General features: G+C 36.3%; 2 protein-coding genes, 1 long non-coding RNA gene and 3 other non-coding genes across 6 annotated transcripts; 4 read left to right on the top strand and 2 right to left on the bottom strand.

The window, feature by feature from the left end:
- The first annotated feature begins 2,582 nt into the window (after nucleotides 1-2,582).
- Nucleotides 2,583-15,323, top strand: LOC131436582 (uncharacterized). The gene is made up of 4 exons (XM_058605392.1): nucleotides 2,583-2,740; nucleotides 4,955-5,335; nucleotides 5,418-5,518; nucleotides 15,187-15,323. The coding sequence occupies exons 2-4, from the start codon at nucleotides 5,146-5,148 to the stop codon at nucleotides 15,304-15,306; spliced, it is 411 nt and encodes a 136-aa protein (XP_058461375.1). The 5' UTR covers nucleotides 2,583-2,740; nucleotides 4,955-5,145; the 3' UTR covers nucleotides 15,307-15,323.
- Nucleotides 3,281-3,352, top strand: Trnap-ugg (transfer RNA proline (anticodon UGG)). Its single transcript has one exon. It is a non-coding gene; the product is annotated as a tRNA-Pro (tRNA).
- Trnak-cuu (transfer RNA lysine (anticodon CUU)) lies at nucleotides 3,760-3,832 on the top strand. Its single transcript has one exon. It is a non-coding gene; the product is annotated as a tRNA-Lys (tRNA).
- Trnaa-agc (transfer RNA alanine (anticodon AGC)) lies at nucleotides 4,664-4,736 on the bottom strand. Its single transcript has one exon. It is a non-coding gene; the product is annotated as a tRNA-Ala (tRNA).
- A 34-nt stretch (nucleotides 15,324-15,357) lies between the features above and the next one.
- Nucleotides 15,358-16,065, top strand: LOC131436583 (uncharacterized). The gene has a single exon (XM_058605393.1). The coding sequence runs from the start codon at nucleotides 15,358-15,360 to the stop codon at nucleotides 15,526-15,528; it is 171 nt and encodes a 56-aa protein (XP_058461376.1). The 3' UTR covers nucleotides 15,529-16,065.
- A 4,369-nt stretch (nucleotides 16,066-20,434) lies between these two features.
- On the bottom strand, nucleotides 20,435-20,948 carry LOC131436584 (uncharacterized). Its single transcript, XR_009230648.1, has 2 exons — nucleotides 20,619-20,948; nucleotides 20,435-20,556 (listed from the first exon to the last, which is right to left on the bottom strand). It is a non-coding gene; the product is annotated as an uncharacterized LOC131436584 (long non-coding RNA).
- Between the last annotated feature and the right edge of the window lie 2,738 nt (nucleotides 20,949-23,686).

Here is a 23,686-nt window from a genome sequence, read left to right as displayed (position 1 = left end):
TTGAGCGAGCCACGTGGTCGATTTAAAACTCAACACGTGGCCCTCTGTCCTCAGACCTTAAAGTTGATACTGAAACACTGTGGCACCGCAAAATACAACTTCGGCTTAGCACTCAGTGTATTTATCCTAGTTTCCAATATCGAATTAGTACTTCATCAGTCCAGAGAAGGTCATTATTCAGTATCAATTATTGTAATCATTGTAAAGAGTTATTTTTTGTGTTATGCTCGACAGTTTTTAATAGTATCGATAACCAATGCTTACAACCAATTTTTAACAAAACCATAAGATAATAAGATTCTAGATAATAAGGAATAATTTTCCTTTTAACATAAAATGAAAGGTGGGCTAAATCAAAAATAAAAATTCATTTCTCCGATTCCTGAAAGTTTACTTTATCTGTGTTATTAATTTGAAAAAAAAATATGTCATAAGCAATTCTGTTTTTCCTTAAACAGCCTATCTTACAATGTATGAATGGTTGGTATCAAACCAGACAAAATATCATCAAAATACAAAATTGAGTATTGTTGTAAATTGACTTTTAATTTTAAAAATCACTAGTAAGACTTAATCGCTACGAAATCTGGACTTTTCTTCAGCCGATTTAACTGCTTTTATCAAAGATTTTTTATATTTTTTATATAGTTGTAACTTGTTGTATATATTGAGAGAGTTTTCTCCCCACGACAGCTCAATACTGCTCGGTAGGTCGCAACTCGAGATAGTCAGGTGAAACGGCCTGTTTCGGTACAACATGGACTCCATTAGTTTTATACCATTCCAAAACATCGTTGGCGTAGTGACAAGATGCCAAATCAGGCCAGAATAGCGAGGGAGTATCATGGCTGCGTAGGAATGGTAACAATCACTTCTTTAGGTTTTTTATGGTATATTTCCATTTTAACCTTTCCGGTAGTGAAGTGCGCTTTGGCTTTCTCGACCACATCTGCATATTTCCTGCCAAATGAAATATTTGTTGGGAAACTTGACCTTTTTCCTCATCATGAAATGCTCCTCTCCGTGGTAGTACTGGTACTGAAAGCAAAACTAGATGCGAACCATCGATTGTAGGACAATGATAAAGTATAGTGTGAGATAAGGCAAAAAATTACGAGTAGAAAACCAACCAAATCAAATAATTGTAGTTCCACATTGGTCATAAGTATGATCCAAGGGACAGACCATTTGTGATTTATTCCGCCATTAATGAACATTCGCTGACATCAACTCTGAACTACTGATACCAAACTGATACTCTTTTTAGTGTCGTGTATCGCTTAGGGTTGATTTGATCGTGGGTGTGTGTTGCATTGACTTGGTATTCACTTTTTTATCAGTGAAAGATAATTAAGAAATGAAAATTATATCTAATTTTTCTGAGTGATACTCGGTTTGGTTTGGTCGATTACATTAATAAAAATTGGAACGATGGCATCATGCATATGTAAAACAAGTAAAAAGAAATCGTGTCATTAGCTTTTCAGTTGATTCAGCTGAATTTGACATCGAAACAAATACAAAATTTAGTTTTACATGTTAATAAAAGTAATATTCACACAAGAAAATGCGACATACTTGAACTTTCGCCATGCGTAATTTTTATTATTTCTAAGACAATAAGTTTAAACAACATAAATTTTCAAATAGACTAATGTAACGATTGTTTGACACTTACATCAAAACGATAAGAAATGCCGATGATACTAAATTATGTAAGAATTACACTTTAATGTCATTTTTTTGCATATAGATTTCAACTGAATAATGATCGGTGCTTAACGTGTGCATACGCGCTATACTAATTATCACTCGAAAATTATGTTTTACCTGCACAGCTATTCAAATGCCAAACATTACATCTAATGAAAAAAAACATCAACTTTGGGTGAAAATGAACATTAATTAATGGCATTTAAGTGGAAGCACTTGTTCTTGGCTCGATTAAATTGAAATTTTATTTTTCACAATTCGATCGTGTCTGTTTTTATCAGTGTATAGATTCAAATAACAAGCTAACATCTCATAGAATGCTTGTTTTATGACAGAATTTACATATTTTTGGGCTAGTAATAGCAGCTTATCAAATACTATCGAAACACGTTCTGTGGAAGTAATGTATGACGAAATGGAAACTGTCTATGTTTGATGGACGTAAATCGGAAGACTGACTTGTGGTAGTCACCTAATTAATCCCATTTGAACAATAAATTTCGAAGGGCACCTCCATACAGTAAGTTCAGATGTTGCGCCAAAACTTAGTTCTAACATAGCCAGCACAAAAAAAAATACACACGCAGTGTTGCAACACATTCCTATTTGTGACAGTTCTGTGATCAGCAAGACTCAACACATTCACTACCAACAACGCATTCCTACTTATGACAGTTCTCTGTGTTTCTACGGTTTATACTAATTCTCATTCTTTTGTGTCCAGTTTATGTTTACGTCCATTTCTACACCAGCACCTCTAAACACCGTATGCTTTCTGATTGTGTCGTTCCCATTGAATGCTGGTGGAGGTGTCCATGTGGCGTAGTAGGTGTATGCGAACGACCCGTTGTTATGGTGATGGTGCTGTGTTGGTAACTTCAAAGTACACACCAAGTTGCTCAGTCCAGTTACGACCAGATCCCATTGATGAAGTGAGTTGAATCAGTTCTCTAACGAGCTTCACGCAGCGTCACCCTTTTGAGTTTTACAGCGTCTAGAGATTTTAGTAGCTTTTATCCTTTCAATGGTGAGTTTTCCTAACATCAAAAGTGCTGTTATGATTTTCCTCTTGCAAGAAATGTTGTGTCGTGGGATAGCAGCATTGATAAATTCGGTCTTTTACGGGATCCAATTTGATCAACGTTGAACACCACACCCAAAATTTCCGACACTCAGCGGCTAGATCAGAAAAGTGTTTTCAGTTAGCTTATCCAAGTGCATGTGAAAAATTGGTATATGTTAAATTGTTGAGTTGTTTAATTAGTAGAATTAGACTTAGGTATCACCGAATAAAAGTAGGCCACTGGCTTATCAATTCTCATTTAGGAAAAGACACTCCCTCGAATCCCAGCCACAATTTGTTGGTGAGAGTGTACGTGTGTGTTGGCGTTTCGATCAGTCGTTTGTTCGAAAATAGAATAAGTCAAAACTAACACTATCGAACAGAAGTTGTCCAGCAAGCTCAACTGCCCTACGCGCAAGATATCTATATAATCTGCTTATTACCTGTCAAACTTGTCACCTGTTTGGGTTCAAATTGTGGAAGTTTCACCGAACAACGTCAGGTGGTTCAATGGTCTAGGGGTATGATTCTCGCTTTGGGTGCGAGAGGTCCCGGGTTCAAATCCCGGTTGAGCCCATAGCTTTTTTGTTTGCGTAGCCTTCTGAGGTTTTTTAATGTTTTACACCACGCAAAAATTTTAATTTTGGTACACTTTAACGTTAGATCATTTCCTAATTTCGCGTACGCCTACTACGAACCACTGGTAGATCGGTAGCCCGAGTGTAGTCATGAATGAAGCCCACAGACAGATTAACGTGTGGTAATCTGAAAGCTGTAGACTGGTGTGTGCTGTGTAATGCAAGAGTGACAGTTTGAAGTTGAATTTATTGGTGAATGTAAGTAACAAGAAAACTGTAATACAGGAACAAAAAAAGGGAATATAAGTGAATAAGTTGAAGTTATTAGAAGGTTTGTGGCTTGTTAAATACTGAAAGATTGTGATAGTGTTCGTATTGTCTATTGGAAAAATCAATTTCTATAGCGCCCGGCTAGCTCAGTCGGTAGAGCATGAGACTCTTAATCTCAGGGTCGTGGGTTCGAGCCCCACGTTGGGCGACTGATTTTTTTTTGCGTAGCATTTGACGTCTCATATTGAGTAGGGCCTCTTATGGCGTTTTCGTTTTTAAATTGCACTACACCGGTGCAGTGCTACACTGAGGCATGAATAAACGAACAAAAATGACGAAAACATAAACAGTAACCATTGACTACAATACATGATTCCATTGCACAGAGCTACACCAAACTTTTGATGAGTGCTACACCAGTGGTATCGGTGCAGAAAAAGTGTAGCACTGGCGTAGTGCAATTGGTAAAAACGAACGGTTTCAGTGCAGCTTTCGCTACACCAGTGTAGTGCAATTTAAAAACGAAAACGACATTAGATTATTATTGTATTGATGGAAGAATGACTATACATCGATAATAAGATTGTCACATTTTGGATTGGATGTCCATTTTTTTTTATCTTTAGGGATGTAGCTCAAATGGTAGAGCGCTCGCTTTGCGTGCCAGAAGTTAAGGTGATCGACTCCCCGCGTCTCCAAATCTGGATAACTTTCTTTATTGTTGTTCTCAAGACCTGCAACAATAGAAGAGATGTATAACGAAGCTCAGAAGGAATAATGACAATAATCTTCGCCAATTTTCTTGTTAAAACAGCTGTAAACGTTTTCCAGTTTCGACTTATTCTGTTTTATCTAATGATCATGCTTGAGAATTCATCACCAAGAATTAGTAATTTATATATCAATTTAGGAGCAAATTTCCTTTGAAATATCTACGATGATATTCATTTTAGCTCTTAATATGATCAAAGTAAGTAGGTAATAAATTATTCAGCTCAATTCGACAAATTGGTATAGGCTCATCCACCAAAAGGAATACTGGAGATGCGGGGCATCGATCCCCGTACCTCTCACATGCTAAGCGAGCGCTCTACCATCTGAGCTACATCCCCAACATATCAGCCGACGCGTCGAATGACGCGTGCTGTGACATGCCGGTAATTGCGCCATGGTTGGCACCGAAAACCCATCAGCTTCATTTGGTGATTTCTAAACATGCCAAATCTGCTCACCAAAATTACAGCATCCTATCAAATTAATCCATTCATCCGATTGAACAATTAATTGACTTTCTTCTTTCCCTCGGCTACGCCGATATTCCCAATTTCAGATTATGCCAATCGAAGCGGAAATCCGAGCGCAGATTTGTTAAATGTGAACCGCCATATCCAGGTACAGTAAATTGGCCAATTTCCGTCACCGCCGAAAACTCGTTTACCACCCACTGTAGCTGTCAGCAGTAGCAGTAGCAGTAATACTGAAGAAGGGGGCGCGTTTTGTGGGCTCTCCCGATGGTGTACCATGTCAACGATAGACGAGCGTGTCGCCTATTTAGATAATCCATACTTCAAAGGTCACATCTATGGTAATTTTAGTCCGTTTTACGTAACCATCGGAATCTGCACCGTGCTGCTACTTTCCATCTTTCTGCTCAACATTATCTGTGGTTGTTGCTCGAAAAACAAACACTACTGGCAGGATCGACATACAGGTAGGCTGAGATGCACTACACTAGACTGTGTAGTTCGGTTACAGTTATGCTTTTTATGGTAATTTTTAATTTTTTATTCTAGGAAATCGTTGGCTAATCTCGATTTGGTCTGCGACTCCACACAAGCAACCTCCGTTGGATTTGACAGAACTGAAGGACGTGAGATCTTTCCAACCAATCAATGTAAGTACAATAAGCAGTTTTGATAACATTTTATTACGATATTCTTATGAGAATTTCATCCAATATGAATGTATAACAACGATTGAAAGCGATTGAAATTTCTGCAGAAGAAGCATGTACAAAGTGAGAATAGCTGTAATACTAGTAACTTACATACCCATTTATTACGCCACTCTATGCAAAATAGTGCAGTATCAATGGCACAGAATCGCCTATTTGTTTGTAAAATGGTTTTACCCGCAACATATGTAAGAACATTTTCAAAACTTCACCTGAAATCTGCTGCAAAGCGGGCCTTTTCCTGCTAAACTTCAAACCATTTCATATTTTGCTCTCTCTCTCCCTCTTTGCAAAGCAGCTTTCCATGTTCCAATATTGGCATCAGAAAGCTATTCCAACTGATTGATCCTGTGGAGAAACGGAAACGTGCATCAGTTCAAAATATTACAAACCTAATCAATAATCCCTCCTCGCTATTTCAGCCCACTGGAATACGACCGAGACCATATTTGATTTCCCCTGTGACTGGTCAGGCCTTTTTCAATGTGACGCACACTCCCATCCGGTTTTATCAGAATTATAGCCCTAAACAAAGTTGTATTGAAATTTCCCCGATAAGCCCTGGGCCACATCAAAATAGGTCGCCGCACGGATGGCTATTCCAGCATAGCCATCATAACAATCAGAGCTGCTGAATAAGGCGAAATTCGTCTTTCCAGCTGGGCTAGCTGCTGCTTTACAAATGATGCATATTTAATAGCTATTCAGAATCGGCAAGCTATACCGGGTATATTGTTGTACACCTAGTCCGATAAATTAGTTATTCGACCGGTCGCCAGTGGCACTGATCACCGTTTGCGGTTGTCAAACCTGCTGAACTGCAAAGTGCAGTCTAATGTAAAATGCATGCTGGAGTGGTATCACAGTGCCAAAAAAACCGGTCGAGACCAGTTTTGTTTTATAATCTTTTCGAAACTTTTCTCAACATAAAAATTTAAAATTTATGGGATTCACTTGATACAAAATGATTTTGAAAAAGGTATACTTGATCACACACAAACGGTATGAATTTTGATATTATTCACGTAGAAAAACCTCCAAAGTAACATTACGATGCCTATTTTTGTGGGCACTCTATGGAACGGTAGAACTTTTTCTTTCTTATGTTTTACATAAAAAAGCACGAAAATTTTCTCTGGAGTATCTCTTGATGTACAGTTAAGGATAAGAAAAATAGTTTTTATATATTAAAATCAAAATCAAATAAATCAAAATGGTGCAAATATCGAGCATCTCCCGAGGATTGTTTTCAAATAATGTTGTCTTCACGATAAGTCCCTTAGAGACACATATACAAGAAAAATATATATAAAAAATCAGGTTAGGCGTCATGCTTAAATTACGTCACGCTAAATTTCGATAAATTTAACTCCTTTCCTTCCTTGTCACAATTAGTCACAAATTTTGAAAACCCCCCCTATGAAGAATTATGTAACAAATTCTATACTACTTCCCTTTCCCCCCCACAACGAAAAATGTTTTTAATTGTATTGGTACAATGCTGCCTTTCAGTTGATTTATTTATTTGGAGTAAAGAAAAGCTCACTAAAGTTAGTTTATGTCATTTTTTGCATCAACAGAGTACAATCATCCAAATGATACATTTTCCTCACGGAACGACCGAAATAAGCTCTGCGTCTAATTCGTATTACCGTTTTTGAATTAGTTGATTTTAACAACAAAATTTCCAAAATAACTATAAAATTAGTTAAAATTGAGAATTTACTTTGCTGAAAAAACTCTTTTTTTTAGAGAATGAATCTAGTTGGCGAATATCCTGGACACAAACCACCAAAATTTCAATCCAACGCAAAATTGTCATTGATAACTATTTTTTCCCCCTTATGGGCTGCTCTGGCCGAGGGGGGTGGTTACAACGATCCACACTTTCCATACCAGACGAACTAGGCTATGGTGCCCAAATGAACACTAGTAACGAAGGAGGAAACCCTCCAGCATGTAACCCAAGCGACTTATTCCTTTACGGTTATCAATTTGCAACTAAAGATACGAATATCTTCTATTGCAAGTTCACCAGAGAGTTTGTCACTTGGGCAGGAAGTGTGTGCTTCACCCTGTAACCAGTCAATCATTGAGTCGTGCGTCTGTATCGTATTGGTATTTTGTCATCCTACCAGCTGCTTCTGTGTCTTAAATGTCCTCGTCGATGAAACTTTGGAAAATTTCGCATTGTATCCGCTTCGGTCTTGGCCCTGCTTTCCTATATAGTCTTTTATGTCTGAAGCGGTACTTACGATTATTACTTTGAAGTTCCCTAATCAATGTAGATATGTTTGGTCTACTTACACTGTCCAATCTAATCTATTCTAATTGTTTCTATCTTTGTCGATGTTACGATACGTTTTTTTTGCCCCAGTGCATTGCTTTTTACTATACCGGAGACACCTGTTACTATCACAAGCTAGTAGATTATCAAGAAAATAGGAATAATAATAAGATTGATAATAATAATAATTACAATAATAATAATAATAATAATAATATTAATAATATTGAAAGTGATAGTAAAAATCGAAAGGCATTTTACTTACCAAAGGCTAGGTAATTTTATAAAATACCTATTATTCTACATTTTCTTGAGAACATTCTAGGGTCTGTTTCTTGGTCTTAAATCTTCGATGATAATCCTTTGTTTCAGCAGGCTCGGTTTTCGTTAAGAGCATAAAATAAAATAAAATAAAATAAAATCAGGTGTTAGTAAGCTTGTTAAATTATATAACGTAAGGATGCGCATTTAACACTAGAATGCCCAGGAAAGTCACAATATGTAAACAATGGGAGGATTGCTTAAAATTCTATGAACTTTTTTAATTCTTTATTTAACGATATATGCACTAAGGCACACTGCACTAGCTGTTATTTATTCTGTCACAGTTTTTATTATTGACTTTTTCTCTTCCAATCATTTTGATTGCTTTAGAGCAATTTTGGTCTAAACTAAGTTTTGGGCCTTCTAGTGTTGAGCACGCATCCAGGAAACAAGAACTACATGTATTTCTAACCCTTAGTTAGAAGGTGACATCTGTGTCCAAGTTGCAGAAATCTAAGAACATTCAAACCTTTCTCGATTTGAGAGTGTATTTACACCCGATCAATCAGCCCCCTGTCATTGCAACTTGTAAACATTACCGACACCGAACCGGATCTGAAAGGGTTGAAAGTTCCTAAACGGTTCATAAGATATAAATTTACTCCTATTCCTGATAACAATAGTCCTCCTTTTTGAATTAAATTCACTAGTCTAGGACGATTATTATATATTAATATTCATCACAACTAGATCAAGATAATTCAAATTGGTGACCTATTCCAAAAGAATGCTCGAAATCACCTAATGACCTATTGTAAATTTCAAGCAGTATTAGTCCTGTTCACTCCGTGATCGATCCAGATAACATAACAATTTTCATCTTTTTACTTTTATAAGCGAACGATCGATCGATCTCGGTATGGTCCGACTTTGTCAATACGAAGTATAAATTGACTCCCACCCCCATCCGCCAAAGGGGGGTACGCGCCCTGTAGCTCATCATCCAAAGCCTAGGGAAATTGTCATTGACAACTAATTTTGTGATTAAAATCAGAAAATCAGACTCTATTTATCTATCACCATCATTGCTGAAAGACAGCACAAAGAAAACAAAAATGAAATTGGTTTTTATTAACAAGTTTATTAGCCAAAAACTCATGAGAAGTGTCAAAGCAAAACAATCCATTAAAAAGCTAAAAAGGACTGTCTTGTTGAAACTGCTTTCAAATTGTTTAGATGTTTTTCGCATGTGTTACGATATCCATATATAAATTTCTAAACCGATATATAAAAATGACGTAAACTCTTAGTGGAAAGTGTATTTATTCAGAATTTGTGCGCATTTGAAGCGATTGTGCGTAATAATGTTTCTACGCGGAACAGTGAAGTGAGATTCGAATGTGTCACTCTAATTGTATAGGTCAAATGATGTTTCGATTTTGCGAAGTCGAATGAAGAAAACAGCGATTTAGAAGAAAAATTTTCAAAAAGAAGTTTATATTTCGCTTATGTCTTTTTCTCCAATACAACAACGTGTTCATAGTACCTGCCAATATAGAAAAAACTACCGCGACTGAATTTTTTTTCGATAGTAGTGTGCCATCTAGTGGCTAGTAGTCATTAAGGTGTTAACGTTTTGTCGGTGACAGAGCGCTATATAGCTGCAAATTGCAGAAACCAATTCAACCTTTTATGTTGGTTGAAAACAACGTTTTTTTTCTCTAATTCAACTAAAAAAATAGTTGAATGGAAATGAAGTGTGCCTTAGCTAAGAAAAGACAGCACGTTTAATTGGTGAATTCAACTAAAAAATAGCCATTTCATCAAATATTTTATTGTTATTAAGGGAATTGGAATTCCAAATTAGCAAAAGTATGATTTTTTTTGTTGGCTTAAAAAATAACTAACTAAAATCAGAAAATCAACTAATTTTTCGCCAAAATGCTGATTTCGGTATTTCCGTGCTTGAATCGTGTTCTATAGAAAATAAAACTAATTAATTAATGGGCTCGTTATATCCATAATTGGTTCTAGCATAGGGAATCCGAAGAAAAAAATAGGTTTCGAAGATTACGGAATAAAGTGGCTAATTGTAATAATTGTAATAGCTCGAAGCAATCTGTTTGCGACTGAAGTCGATCTGCACAAAAGTAGTCTTACAAACATTGCGACGGACGGATAATAAATGGAATCCAATTAATTTGCTGCGGCCACTGTAACTCAGTAGTTTTAAAGAATATCTCCATGGAAGACGACGGAGAGTGAATTGGACTATTTACAGGAGTATGCTCTTAAGTATTTACCAAATATATTAATATTACTATGGGATTCATAGTATAGATCCGGACAAGTGTTGCATCGCATTTTTTTACGCTCGAGCCCAAATATTTTTGAACTCCTGCATGTTCCCAGTTGCCTTACCAGTCTTCTTGAAGACCCTCTTCACCCTCTTCGAAGCTGAGGGCAATTTGGTGGGTTGACATTTTATATAACGAAATTTATACCCTTTTTCGCAAGCCAATTGAGAGTGGTTTTGGCATAGTGAGCCGACGCTAAATCCGACCAAACAGTGGAGGTGTACTATGCTTCTTATATAAAGGCAGCAATCACTTCTGGAGACACTCAGATCGATAGATTTCTGCATTTATAGTTCCGGTAGTGTAAAAAATTATTGTTTTCAAACCACAGGAACATATTGCTTGCCATACCAGTATCTTTCGACCGAATTTCTCCACTTGAATCGACCTGTCCGCATCGCTCACATCCACCCCAACGACGACATTAAAGTATTGTGGACCTGGAAGGGTTTTTGAGTCCTTCTTTACATAAGTCTCATCGTCCATCAAAACGCATGCATCCGGACACTGCAAAAGACGCGAATACAATTTCCGGGCCCTTATTGCTGCTCGCTTCTTCTGTTCTACACTTTGTTTCGAGATTTTTTGCTTTTGTAGGTCTTTAAGTGATTTCGCCTCTTGATACGCTGGATCATTCACTCGTTACTGCTGTTTTGGCAAAATCACGTATTGACATTGATTTGTTCTTCATGATTAGAGATACCACTTTCTGGTTCAGTTTCGGGTTGGAGGAACCGGGTTTTCTGCCTATTCCTGGTAGCTCATCCAAAGAATAATGTTCCACAAACTTATTAATGATGGTTTTAACACTGGCATGATGAATTTTTCATCTCTTTTGTTATTAATATGCTCTGATCTTGTGTCATGCGAGTTCGGATGAAATTCCATGTTATGTCGTTTTCGCCTAAGAAATTTGCAACTAGCCCAGCGTGAATTTTGAGTGCTTAAGATTTATTTCTAATTTATATAACAAAAATAGCAGAATGGTTGGAGCAAAAGTTGGATTTTTTCAGCAATTCTTTTACCTTTCTACGTTTCAAGAATGGACATTTCAGCGCTGAAGGCAGGCCTCGCTCTGGACTACCAAACAAGTTCGAAGACAAACAGTTGGAGGAATTACTCGATGAAAATCCGAGTCAAACGCAAGAGAAGCTTGCAGAATCATTGGAAGTGACTCAACAAGCAGATTCTGTATGATTGAAATCCATGAGAATGATTCAAAAGCAAGGCAGTTGGGTACCTTATGAGCAGAGATGCCAGATCTGCAGATTTGTCTGTAAATCTTTTCGGGTATAGTGCTGCAGACTATTTTTGTTGCAGACTTTTGAAAATCGAGTTTTTCGCAGACTTTCGTCCAAATTTACAAACTTTTGAAATTACCGCGACCAGGATTTTTCCACATTGAAATCTTTGACATTTTCAGCGAAGGTTAGAAGATGAAAACGCTCGGCTAATGCTTATGACAGACATGTGATATCGGAATCACTGTACACCGTGAAATCACATGTCTGTCACCCTGAATCACGGTGGTATCACGCGAGCATCATGATACAACGGTGATTTCCGTACTACGGTCATTTATCGTTGTACTGTGCAAAATCACATCACTGTTTACTGCTACCAGCGCCAATGACGAGCGATGGTGAACTCACGAAACAATATTTCCTTCTTCTGAGTATCAAATAATAAACAACCTTTGTTTTATTTTGAAAAAACAATCTCTGTAAAATGCTAACCAGCAGCATAAAACTTATACAATTTATCAACGTTTTAGCTTATCTTCAAAAAGCAGTCAAACCAAGAAATGTTCATAAATTTGGTGAAGTTTTTAAATACAAATAAGGAAAACAATATATTCATATTTGTACATAAACTTAGCACAATTGAGTTATTGTTCTCTTTTCAATAACAAGTAAATTCATTGTTGAAATGGATATAGAACACATAATGATTCATATTTCGAGTGCACATATGGTAATAATTAACGATAAATACATCAATAAACCAATTGTGCAGTCACAACTTTAAACTCCTCAAAATCCTACAGCCAAGTAGACCATTTTTCATAAGCGTGAAGTAAAACGAAGTATCAAACCTATGTCAAATCTATTTCGGAATGATTTCAAATTCAAGAAGTTTTTAAAATCAGCTTTATGATAAACATAATCCTTTTTAAGAAAATTTCGTAATGAATAAACTGCATTTTTTTGCAATATGTGTGCGCCATGCAGTTTTTATTGGTTACATAATAAGAATATCTTAAATTTATTTACTATTTGAGGCTCAATGTAAAAAGTTAATGCGCTCTTATTTTTATTGTGAATATACGGGTAAAAAAGGAATTATTACTGAACAACTCGAAATTTTTGCGGATTTTGCAAAAGTCGGCATGATTTACAAACAAAATTTGGTGATTAATCACCTTTTCGGTACAAATCAGCTTCGTTGCATAAAAGATAGTGCTAGTGTTCCGAAAATTAGTTCTAAAAGCCTTTCATACTTCCTCCATTTTTTTTTTATTTGATTTTACGGTGGAACATCAAAATTGTGGACATCAAATTTTCCCTAATGCTAATTACATTGAAATAATGAAGGTAAAAATCATGTATCCCAGAACAAACGAGTCATGAATGTATCTTAAAACCTTAAAATTTGATATGAGTGAAATTGTCATCCAAAGAACACTCACACACAGAATTAGTTTTAATTGCCACTCTCATTTGATTATATCTGTCATAAATCAGTTACTAGGAATACACTTCAAACCGCAAATATTTTTGGTTTCTATATTATCGATCATCGGAGCTGGGAAATTAAGAAAAGTATTGAGTTGTTTCGTTTCGCTGCATATTCTTTCTGAGCGCAAAACATGTCTGTCACCTCGTCGTTGTACGCGTACAGCGTTGTACAGAAATCATTGTACGGAAATCACATGTCTGTCAGGGGTATAACTTAGATACAGGCGACTTTGTTTTGTCAAATTGGATTTGACAACCGTCACTGAATCAATTTTGGTAGCCGTATGGTGGCCATGGCTGCCCAGATAGCCAAAACGCTATGCGGGTGATAGAGAAATTGCTGCTAGCAATTGAGAGGTGTTGCCAGTATGGTGCATTGAGATCGGTGTTGCCAGTCGAGTGAGTTCCGGAATTTGGTAGTAAGTCGGGATTCGAAACGACGGTTATTTCCCTATTAATTTTCTCTTATCACTCCTTCAAACAATTTATAAACTACTACTTTAATACACCAAAAGGGTGTTGTGTACTATGAGCTGCTACAATCAGGCGATACAATAAAGGGACGATCGGAAAAGGCTGCAAATGATGCGTTTGAGCCGTGCATTACGAGAAGAACGACCGGAATACTAGTAAAGTCATGATAAAATTTTCTCCTGCATGGCAACGCTCGGTCTCAAAAAATATTTGGAAACGTCGTGAAAAAATATTTGGAAACAATCAAGTGGGACATTTTGTCGCTCTCGCCGTATTCTCCTGACATTGCTCCTTCTGATTACTGGTTGTTCCGACAGATGCAGCACGATCTGGCAGGTTTACCTTTTTTTCGCAGGAATCGAAAATTGGCTTCAAACTTGGATCATTTCAACAGACGAGACTTTTCTTCGAGATGGAATTCTGAAAATTGCCTGCGAGGTTGGGAAAAGTTGGAACTAGCGATGGACGATTCTGTGATTAATCTTTAAATTCTTTTTACGTTACGCAAAGTTTATTTACAAGAAATTAATATTAGACAAAAATTCCAGCTTTTAAAAACCTCCAAAGACGGTAAATAGGGGCAAATTCAATTCACTTTTCCCAGGAGCATAAGGACTGCAAAATGAGGTATTACAGTTCGAATCTCGATATTTTCTCAATTTTGAAATTTTCGTTTCTGGCATTTTCCGGAGGTCTGCTTTAGTCGTAAAATTAGACGAAGTATGCGAAAAAAAAATTATGCTTGATATTTATATTAATTTGGAATGCAAATCGGTTCGATTCTCCTACTTCATCGAAATTACAAATGATTTTGTATTCCCATATTAAAGCTTGATAATCCAACAAAGTACCTTCCTCGAACAGAAAATTGTCCCGTTCCTATTTGCTTTCCGTTCTCTGCCTGTTTACGAACATACACACATGCATATAACTCCCGGTGGAGCTAGCCATCAATTGAACTCTCGTGCAAAATCTGGTTGGGATTTGCAGCAGTACGTACCAGACGCATCCACCATCCTTTTCCCATTCATCTGCCGGAAACCGTTTGCAGCGGTGCTACCGATGAAACCCAGCATCGTGGAAAGCGTAAACACTATTTGTACATCGTTCCGGTTTCCGTTCTACCTTCCCCCGATTGGCCTGTAAACTATCATGAAATATTCGCTTACCTGCATATGCCACTGACTCGTGTACCAGGAACCGGTGCTGTATCGAGATCAGTAGGTAAACATTCAAAGGCCCACCACCGCCTGTATACCGCCTGCGAAAATGTGGCAACGGCAAATACTGAATCGGACTATCGGTTATCATGTTGGCTTTCATTAACTTTTCACTTAAATTAGAACTAACGTTCCAATGTTTCATCTGTGGTTATTTGTTTAGAAATAACATTTTATGTTTTTCAAGTGCTAAGCTAAGACACGTCTGCCAGTTACAATTAGATCCATACTAATGATTGTGTTTGTTTTATTTTCTTCCCATGTGCAGCCCGACATCGAAAGGCCAGTCGAGTATACCGTGTCCCATCATAGACCTCAGCAACACTTTGGACGGAGTGGCTACCCGGAGGAATACGTTGAGTTGCACAAACGCGAAAGTGACATCTAGACGACGCACAGGGCTGTTCCCGTAAGACGAAGTACAAATTAAATACAGAAGATGGCGTTTATGTTGGTGGCTCCTTGCGTCGCCATGGTGGCCATGTTTATCGTTCTTGTCATTATGCTTATTCTGAGATGCGGTGGTCGCCTTGGTTTGCGCCATCACGCTTTACCGGATAGGAACGAGCTCGAGGAGCATACCTATGACCAGAAGGTTAGCTATGCCTGATCGGAGGTTTGATTGTGTTCACATCATGTTGCAGAGTAGTGAATCGAAAGTAACAACAGATATTGGAATATCGATTCAAATAACGGAAGGAAAACCAAATTGCCTTATACATATAACTCCTTATAGTTTTTTTTAATATTTAACTGACAGAATATCATGCAGATAAACTTTAACGTAGTAAAATTCAGATTACATAAGCTATTTATGTCAGTCAGTGAATCTCGATCACAATCTTGAAATATTCATAATTATTTGCCATTTGATTTGAACACCCAAGAAAGACTACACTTTGTCTACAAGCACAGAAAACAGGCTGAGACCATGTCCGATTTTTATTAATTCATGTAGGTATTATATTCTATAGATTTATTGCCCAGGACAGCTATATAAGAAACGAATTCCATCCAATTTTGACTGTGTTTCTATCTGAAACGCACAATTTTAGACTTACTTTACTATGAGTATATAACAAACGATTTTAAGTTTTAATTATTAAGCAATAAACATGAGCATTCCAATAAAAAATAAATTTTAATCTGATCCATTTTTTGACACCACATTCGTTATTCATTTCGGCCAACAGCAAACTCACATGACGAAATTGAAAAGAGTTCTATAATGAGTAAAGGTAATTACTATCATAATTATGTAGGACGGATGCAACAACACACGTCAACCGCAACGCGTATCACTATACGATGGACTGTGGAGTGTTTCCTAACAAAGTTCCATTTTAAATATCCATAGCTTACCATCGGGTGCAGTGAAACATTAGTGCTGCTATCTCCCCGGTAAGCAGTACAGATTTCGCAGAATTTCGGATGAATATAGTTGAACCATAAAAATTAATACCGCAGCCATAAAAGTGGAAACAATTCGTCATTAAAAACTAAAATAGAAAAGGAAAGAGTGAATTGAAACGTGTACCGGATCGAGTAAATGTGTACGGGTTTGATTAATTTAAATTTGCTGTTTTTATGCAGGTGCCGACATGGAAACGTTTTTGTTCGGGTAAAAATGGAAGCGTTTCAATGGTGAAATTAGTAGGCAGCTGAACTGAATAAATGACAGTATAAATAATGAAAACGTGTCTTCTTACATGGGAAAAGCTTTATTTATTTTAAATTATGAATTTAAGGATGTGTAATTCAGCGCACGTTTTGAAGTAATTCCAATTAGAGAGTTTGCACCATTGCAGAAGAAGGCATGTAAATCTCATATCAATACTCACTTTGAAATGAATTTCCCGACAAAAACGGGCAAGGTTACACCGACGACACGACCAGACACTCCGAATAAAAATCTGCTTTCAAAGTGATCGTTCACGATTTACCGCCAGTTACCAAAAAATGAGCGATTCCTTGTTATTGATGAAATTAATCTTCTCAAGCAACACTGTTTACGTTGTTCGCAAGTTACTAAGGAGCTTGAGAATAAACAAACATTTTGAAAGCGCTATAAACAACACAAATTTAAAATGTGAAAAAATTTGTATATAGTAGAAAATATTGATTAGTGTTTTAAGAATAGTTGTAGTGACTCCAACAAGAAAACCCTATGAAGGTTAACTATATTTCACTGTATGGTTACAAAAATTAAGTTGCAAAATAAATTTGTGTGTTTTAAAATGTCTCGTATAGGTCAGTTACTTTATAATTTTTACGTGAACGACATTGACGATATCAGTTACTGGACTCAGAGCTATTAATTTGCAAAATCCCTTGTAATATAAATTGGATAATTTGTCCGTTTTGGCTGTTCAGCAATATATCGAATTTTCTGCGGAGAAAACAGAGATGGTCATCTTTTCAAAGAAGCATGATTACGCCCATCTTCAACTTCATATGGTATTCGTCCAGATTTTGACTTTCAAATACATCGGAATGAAAAGTGATTCCAAACGAATCTCATAATGACTAGGCCCAGCAGACCATTTTTGTCCGGAATGGATAGTTGTAAATTTTGGCTTTCCTTAAAAAAAAGTCGACTGCTTCTCTATTATTCATGAAATATAGGGAATTTTCAAGTATCACGGAGAACCCTTCGATCATAAAATTGCGATATCGCAGTTTTTGATTTTTGCGATAGTTGATTTAACTGATTTCTTTTTGATTCAACCAGTATGGTTTTTGATTTGCATATATTCAAGTAGTTGAAAAATATGTTGTTTTGAATGCTGTCAAATGCCGGAGACAGTTGAAAGCAAAACAATAATGGTAATGCAAAATCAACAACTTTTTTAGTTGCAATCTGTTCGCGTCGCTTCAAAATGTCAATGAAAACTACATCGATTGTTAAAGCGTTTGGTGAAATTATGTTCATCCGATTTGAGAAATTTATGATAACAAGTGTTTATCTAACAGCGGTGTTGTGATAAAGTTAACCTTGTTTAAGGTGTAAAAGATTTGGGTACAAATTAGAAAATGTTAATGATCATCTCGTAATCTTTTAGGTATGCGCAAAAATTTTATGCTTCAAATTCGATCATTGTTTTACTTTCAGCAGACTGTTTTACTTCCAGCTATTTAATACCGATGATGATGTTTATGCATTAGCGATAAAACGCTTTTTGACATGAATTTAATTTATAAAAGTAACAGGAGCGAAGGGTTTCAAACACACAGAACGCGCTGCGATTGAAAGGCGCATCTGAATTGCCGTCGAAAAATTCTAATTCCCACCTAAATTCCAAATTGACTAAAATTGTCAGAACATAACTTTAGTTCAACCGTTTGAAGGCATCATCTTTCAATACTCATTTTAGGTAAATTTGATAATTTCGCTAATTTACTCGCCTCTCCGGTCACTTTTGCTGATTAAAAACGATTTTCTACAGCAATCATTTCCGATCGAATCAGAAGTATTTTTTTAGAATTTAGATCTTTACTGATCTTGACTTGACATGATCATGATCATACAAAAATCAAAATCACTTAGAGATCAGATCAGTTCTGATTTCGTAATGATAATTTATTCCTTGGTTAAGATCACTTGAAATCAGCAGTGATCGGTGGTTTTCCCAGCCCTAATGATATTACATGTCAATATAAAATACTATTTATATTTTAACAACGATATTTATAGTGATTTTCACTGTCGGCTAGAAAATATTGCGATGCGATAAGATAGCGACAAAATGCCGCAAAGATAGCGAAACTGTCATTCGCATCGATTCAACCTCTTCGAGACCACAAGACAGAAAAAATATTTTTTGAATTGACCGTTACAATGACTAATTTTTTATTTATTATTGAGAAAACTTCAGTCATAATGAATTCATATAGATAATGCGTATGTGGCAGATTGTGGCTACAACTTGCACGGATTTTTAAGCGTGTGCTATTTATTTGACATAATGTACGAATCAGACGATCCGCCTCCTTCCGTCACCGTCACCGGAACGTTAGCTTCCGTCAAAATTAGTTTAATACTTTGGATTGACTGTGACAAAAGAAGACGGATCGTCTTGTACGATGGTGGTTATTTTGTGCTTAGTATGTTCCCTTTTCATTTACATTTTGTATTAATCGACGCCTTGGTTTTCAAAACCTCGTGCTTTATTCGATTGTGCTATTTGTCAACTCTAAAAAGTTGGTCGTCTTTGAAAGATATACATTTGTTGATGCTTTAGATGAATAATGAAATAACAATTGTCGCTAAGGAATTTTACCCGTTGAAAACGCAATTTACCTCAATCCAACAGCCGATTAATTTTTCTTTTGGCTCTAATGCTAGTTAATTTCAATACAACAGGCAGCGAAGGGGTTAAAACAACTGTCCAATTTTCTGGCAGCGATGCCAGGTTAAATTTTAGGCGTCTGCGTATTAGAAATGGTCCTATGCGACCTCAACATTTAAAAGTATGACGAAAAAACCAAACGAAAACCCTACAGTAATAGCAAAAGTCATTAAAATGGACGATTGTTTATAAAAATTTCGAAAATCTGCAAAAAAGTCGGCTTAATTGCAAAGTCTGCTAACAAACGAAATTGCGAATTTACATACCAATCTGCACCCCTGGCATCAGTGGTTCTGACGCTCATTATTTCGCTATCCTGCGACGATTCCGTCGCATTCTATGTCCAGCTGAAAACCACTATATTTCATGAATCTAACATACCGAACCTATTTCAAATAGATTATGACGTGTATCAGTAAGTATATTTTGATTATTTTCTAAAATCAATAACATTGTTCTAGTTGATTCAACTTTTTGCAATGTCTAAAACAAATAAAACCGATTTATTTTTCAACTAACAGAATTTTGTTTCAATAACAACACCAGTTATTTCAACTAAAATATTTGTTGAAATTGAAAGGTATGTGTCCTCACTAATTGACAGCATTTTTTTCAAACAGTTAAATTATGTCGTTTTCGTTTTTAAATTGCACTACACCGGTGTAGCGAAAGCTGCACCTAAACCGTTCGTTTTTACCAATTGCACTACACCAGTGCTACACTTTTTCTGAACCGATACCACTGGTGTAGCACTCATCAAAAGTTTGGTGTAGCTCTGTGCAATGAAATCGTTTATTGTAGTCAATGGTTACTGTTTATGTTTTCGTCATTTTTGTTCGTTTATTCATGCCTCAGTGTAGCACTGCACCGGTGTAGTGCAAATTAAAAACGAAAACGCCATTAGTTGTTTCAACCATCGTTTCTGCTAATCGAAAAACAAAAATGACAGTTTAGTTAAAACAACAATCGATTAGTTGTACCAAATTTTAACCAATCGAATTCAGAAAATCAACTAATATTCTGGTTGAAATGGGATCGCGGGTGGTTCCGTGACACGGAAAAGAACTTGGGCATGTTGAATCAACAGTAATTACATTTTATATTAGGTGTGATTTACCAAATAATTAGTTTGAGCAAACTCTATATTGTATTTTTTTCATTCTGTCATTTTAGTGGTTTTGGCTCAAATCTTTCTATAAGAATAAATTTCACATCTGCTGTCAGGTCAGCTGCTCTCAGTGGTGCGGTTCCACGAGAAAATTAAATACGATTCCGTCAATATCAGGTACCTATGTAATGAATTGCATCTTTGTAATTTTTTACAATACATTATTCTTTATTTGTAACTAACCTGATACACCTTAAATTCAACGGGAACCTCTATCTGCCATATCATATTTTCAAAATCGGTTTATTGGCAAATTCTACCAGTGGCTTGGGTGGGCTTAGAGTAGGTAGTCCAAAAAGGGTCAGTAAGATAAGGGCTTGGCCCATGACTTCTCTTTAAAGTACCTCTGACACGCAATGAGGCTTGAGTATTTGCAACTTACCGCGAGAAGACAATATTCCACTCGAGCTAGTCGGAATTAGTTTTGTTTACATTACTTATGCTTTCCACACGCAGTAACCAAGGTAATAGTAACTGTTATTCAAAATCAATAGTTTTCCAACTTGTGTTGCCAGTTTCTAATTTTTTTAAAGCGATTTCATTTTGACATTATCAGTTACTGAGGGGTAGTTAAATTTGAGATACAGTTTTCAATAGCGAGTGGCAGGTCGTGTCGTCGTATGAAATTTTAAACAATTTGTTATATATAGTTTGTTGAATATAAGTTATCCGCTAAAATGTTCATTAATTTCAATATTCAATTTTCATTTCGCCAACTGACACAAACCCTTAGAAGAATTGAACGGTTTTGTTTGATAATCTGCAATTCTATTACCTGACAACACGAACATTTTATGAGTCATACAAATATTGATTTGAATGGTGAATTGTGACAGTATTTTTTATTTTCCCATTGCTGCAAAGCAATTATATTTTTTTATTATTCTCAAATATCCACTAATAATTCATGATTTCTTGTTCATTGGCATGTATGAAGTTGAGAGATGAAAATTAATCAAGAAAAACTGTCACTTGTTGATACGATGTTTTGAAAAGTCACCAGCAATATAATTGATATACTTATTGTGTAATATTTCTATGTAAAGTTATGTAATAAAAAATCTGATCCAATCAGTCTCACGAAGATTGTGGTAAAAACCTTTTCATTATATGCTTGATACTTAGTATTGCCACAATAACAGTTCGGCTGAAAAGTTCGTATCGTTTAATAGAAACACACTTTTTTATGCCAAAATTCGTTTTTATTATTCAACATAATTGCCATCAGAGGCGATACAGCGATTATAGCGATCTTCCAACTTTTCGATACCATTTTTGTAGTACAATTTGTCCTTTGCCTCGAAATAGGCCTCAGTTTCAGCGATTACCTCTTCATTGCTTCTAAATTTTTTACCAGCGAGCATTCTCTTGAGGTCTGAGAACAGGAAAAAGTCACTGGGGGCCAAATCTGGAGAATACGGAGGATGAGGGAGCAATTCGAAGCCCAATTCGTTCAATTTCAGCATGGTTTTTCGTTGTTGTTTTTGATCGATAGTAAGCTCACGCGGCACCCATTTTGCACAAAGCTTTCTCATATCCAAATATTCGTGAATAATATGTCCAACACGTTCCTTTGATATCTTTAGGGTGTCAGCTATCTCGATCAACTTCACTTTACGGTCATTGAAAATCATTTTGTGGATTTTTTTCACGTTTTCATCGGTAACAGCCTCTTTTGGACGTCCACTGCGTTCATCGTCTTCGGTGCTCATATGACCAGTACGAAATTTTGCAAACCACTTACGAATTGTTGCTTCACCCGGTGCAGAGTCTGGATAACACTCGTCAAGCCATTTTTTGGTATCGGCGGCACTTTTTTCATCAAAAAGTAGTGTTTCATCAACAAACGAAATTCCTTTTTTTCCATTTTTTTCACAGTAACAAAAGTAGCTTCACTCAAAATGCAATATCTCACAAACTAATAATCAGACAGCTATCAAATTTATACACGTATCTTTTGAAGGTTGGTACTAACTGAAAATGGTATGGATTTAATTCTAGTGGCGCACTCTCATAGAAACGATACGAACTTTTCAGCCGATCTGTTAGTCAGGGAATATAAGAATTATTAAGAATACATACATCAATACAACGACACTTCAAATTGACATGTTGTGACATTGATCTCTGTCATAAAGTTACACACTTTAGTATTATGTCGAAAGCATTCTATATCAACAAGTCTGTACTTAATATTAATATGTGATAACATTTGACTGAGCCACATGACGACACACTTTACTTTGAAGAATTTTGAAGCACAAATGAAGCACACTTGATCTAGAAAAACACATTTTAAAAAGGTGTTGATATTCAGCAGTGTGTTCTGGCATTGAAAAGCCTTAAGCGGCCCTTAAACGAAATTATGTCATTTTAAATGAAAGAAATGACATTCAAATTTGTATGGAGAATTCATCATTACTGCTCTTACACGTTTATTAAAAATGACATTTCTATTTAGTAATGACGCTGTTAATGATCGTGTAAGGGCCGCTTTACTGTACACTACACAGGGCTTGGTGTCATTTAAAAAATCCAACCAGCCGTGTTAAAATTTTTCTGACATAAGCGCATATAACTCAATGAATTGTTGGTGGATTTATATAATTTAGCAATCAATCGATTCTAGTGTCGTTTTTCATTGAGAACATTCGTGGACTGTTTTGCTCGATTCGTGCACTTTTCGTGCAGTCGAGCAATCAAAACAGGTGCACTGTGTTTCATTGATTTGCACCGCACGAAAAAAATGCACTTTCGGGGCAATTCGCGGGCAACTATTTTGCACCCGTTTTCTTTTCAGAGCAGCAAGCGTGCAAACCAAACTTTACAAAACCGTTTCATTGATCAACTATCAGGGTAAAACACTGGCACCGAGCGAGTGGAATCAATGAAAAACGACATAAAACACTCAACTTAATCACGTATTGCAAGGTAGGTCTACCTGATTTTATTTGTACTCGGTAAACTTCTGCTGTGGTGGCGTTAATTGGTAATAACAGTTTTTTGCAAGGACTAGACAAAGCTGCTATGAACTGTAAAGCTGTAACTGCAAATTTTTCGTTAATTCGACTGCAAATTTCCAGAGCTTGCCCGGTTTTGCGGGTTTAATAACATACCTTTTAGGTCTTATGTCTCCTGGGGAACGAGTTGGTTCTGAAATAAACAAATCATTAAATACACGAATCTTAACTTTTGGACTTTCGGAACAATAGACCATTTATTAAAAAATCTTAATCCCTTCTTAATCCACC

The sequence above is a fragment of the Malaya genurostris genome, chromosome 3 (assembly GCF_030247185.1).
Source record: "Malaya genurostris strain Urasoe2022 chromosome 3, Malgen_1.1, whole genome shotgun sequence".
Taxonomy (NCBI): Eukaryota; Metazoa; Arthropoda; class Insecta; order Diptera; family Culicidae; genus Malaya; species Malaya genurostris.
Note: the sequence above shows the minus strand (reverse complement) of the source record. Positions and strands in the feature narration are given on the sequence as shown.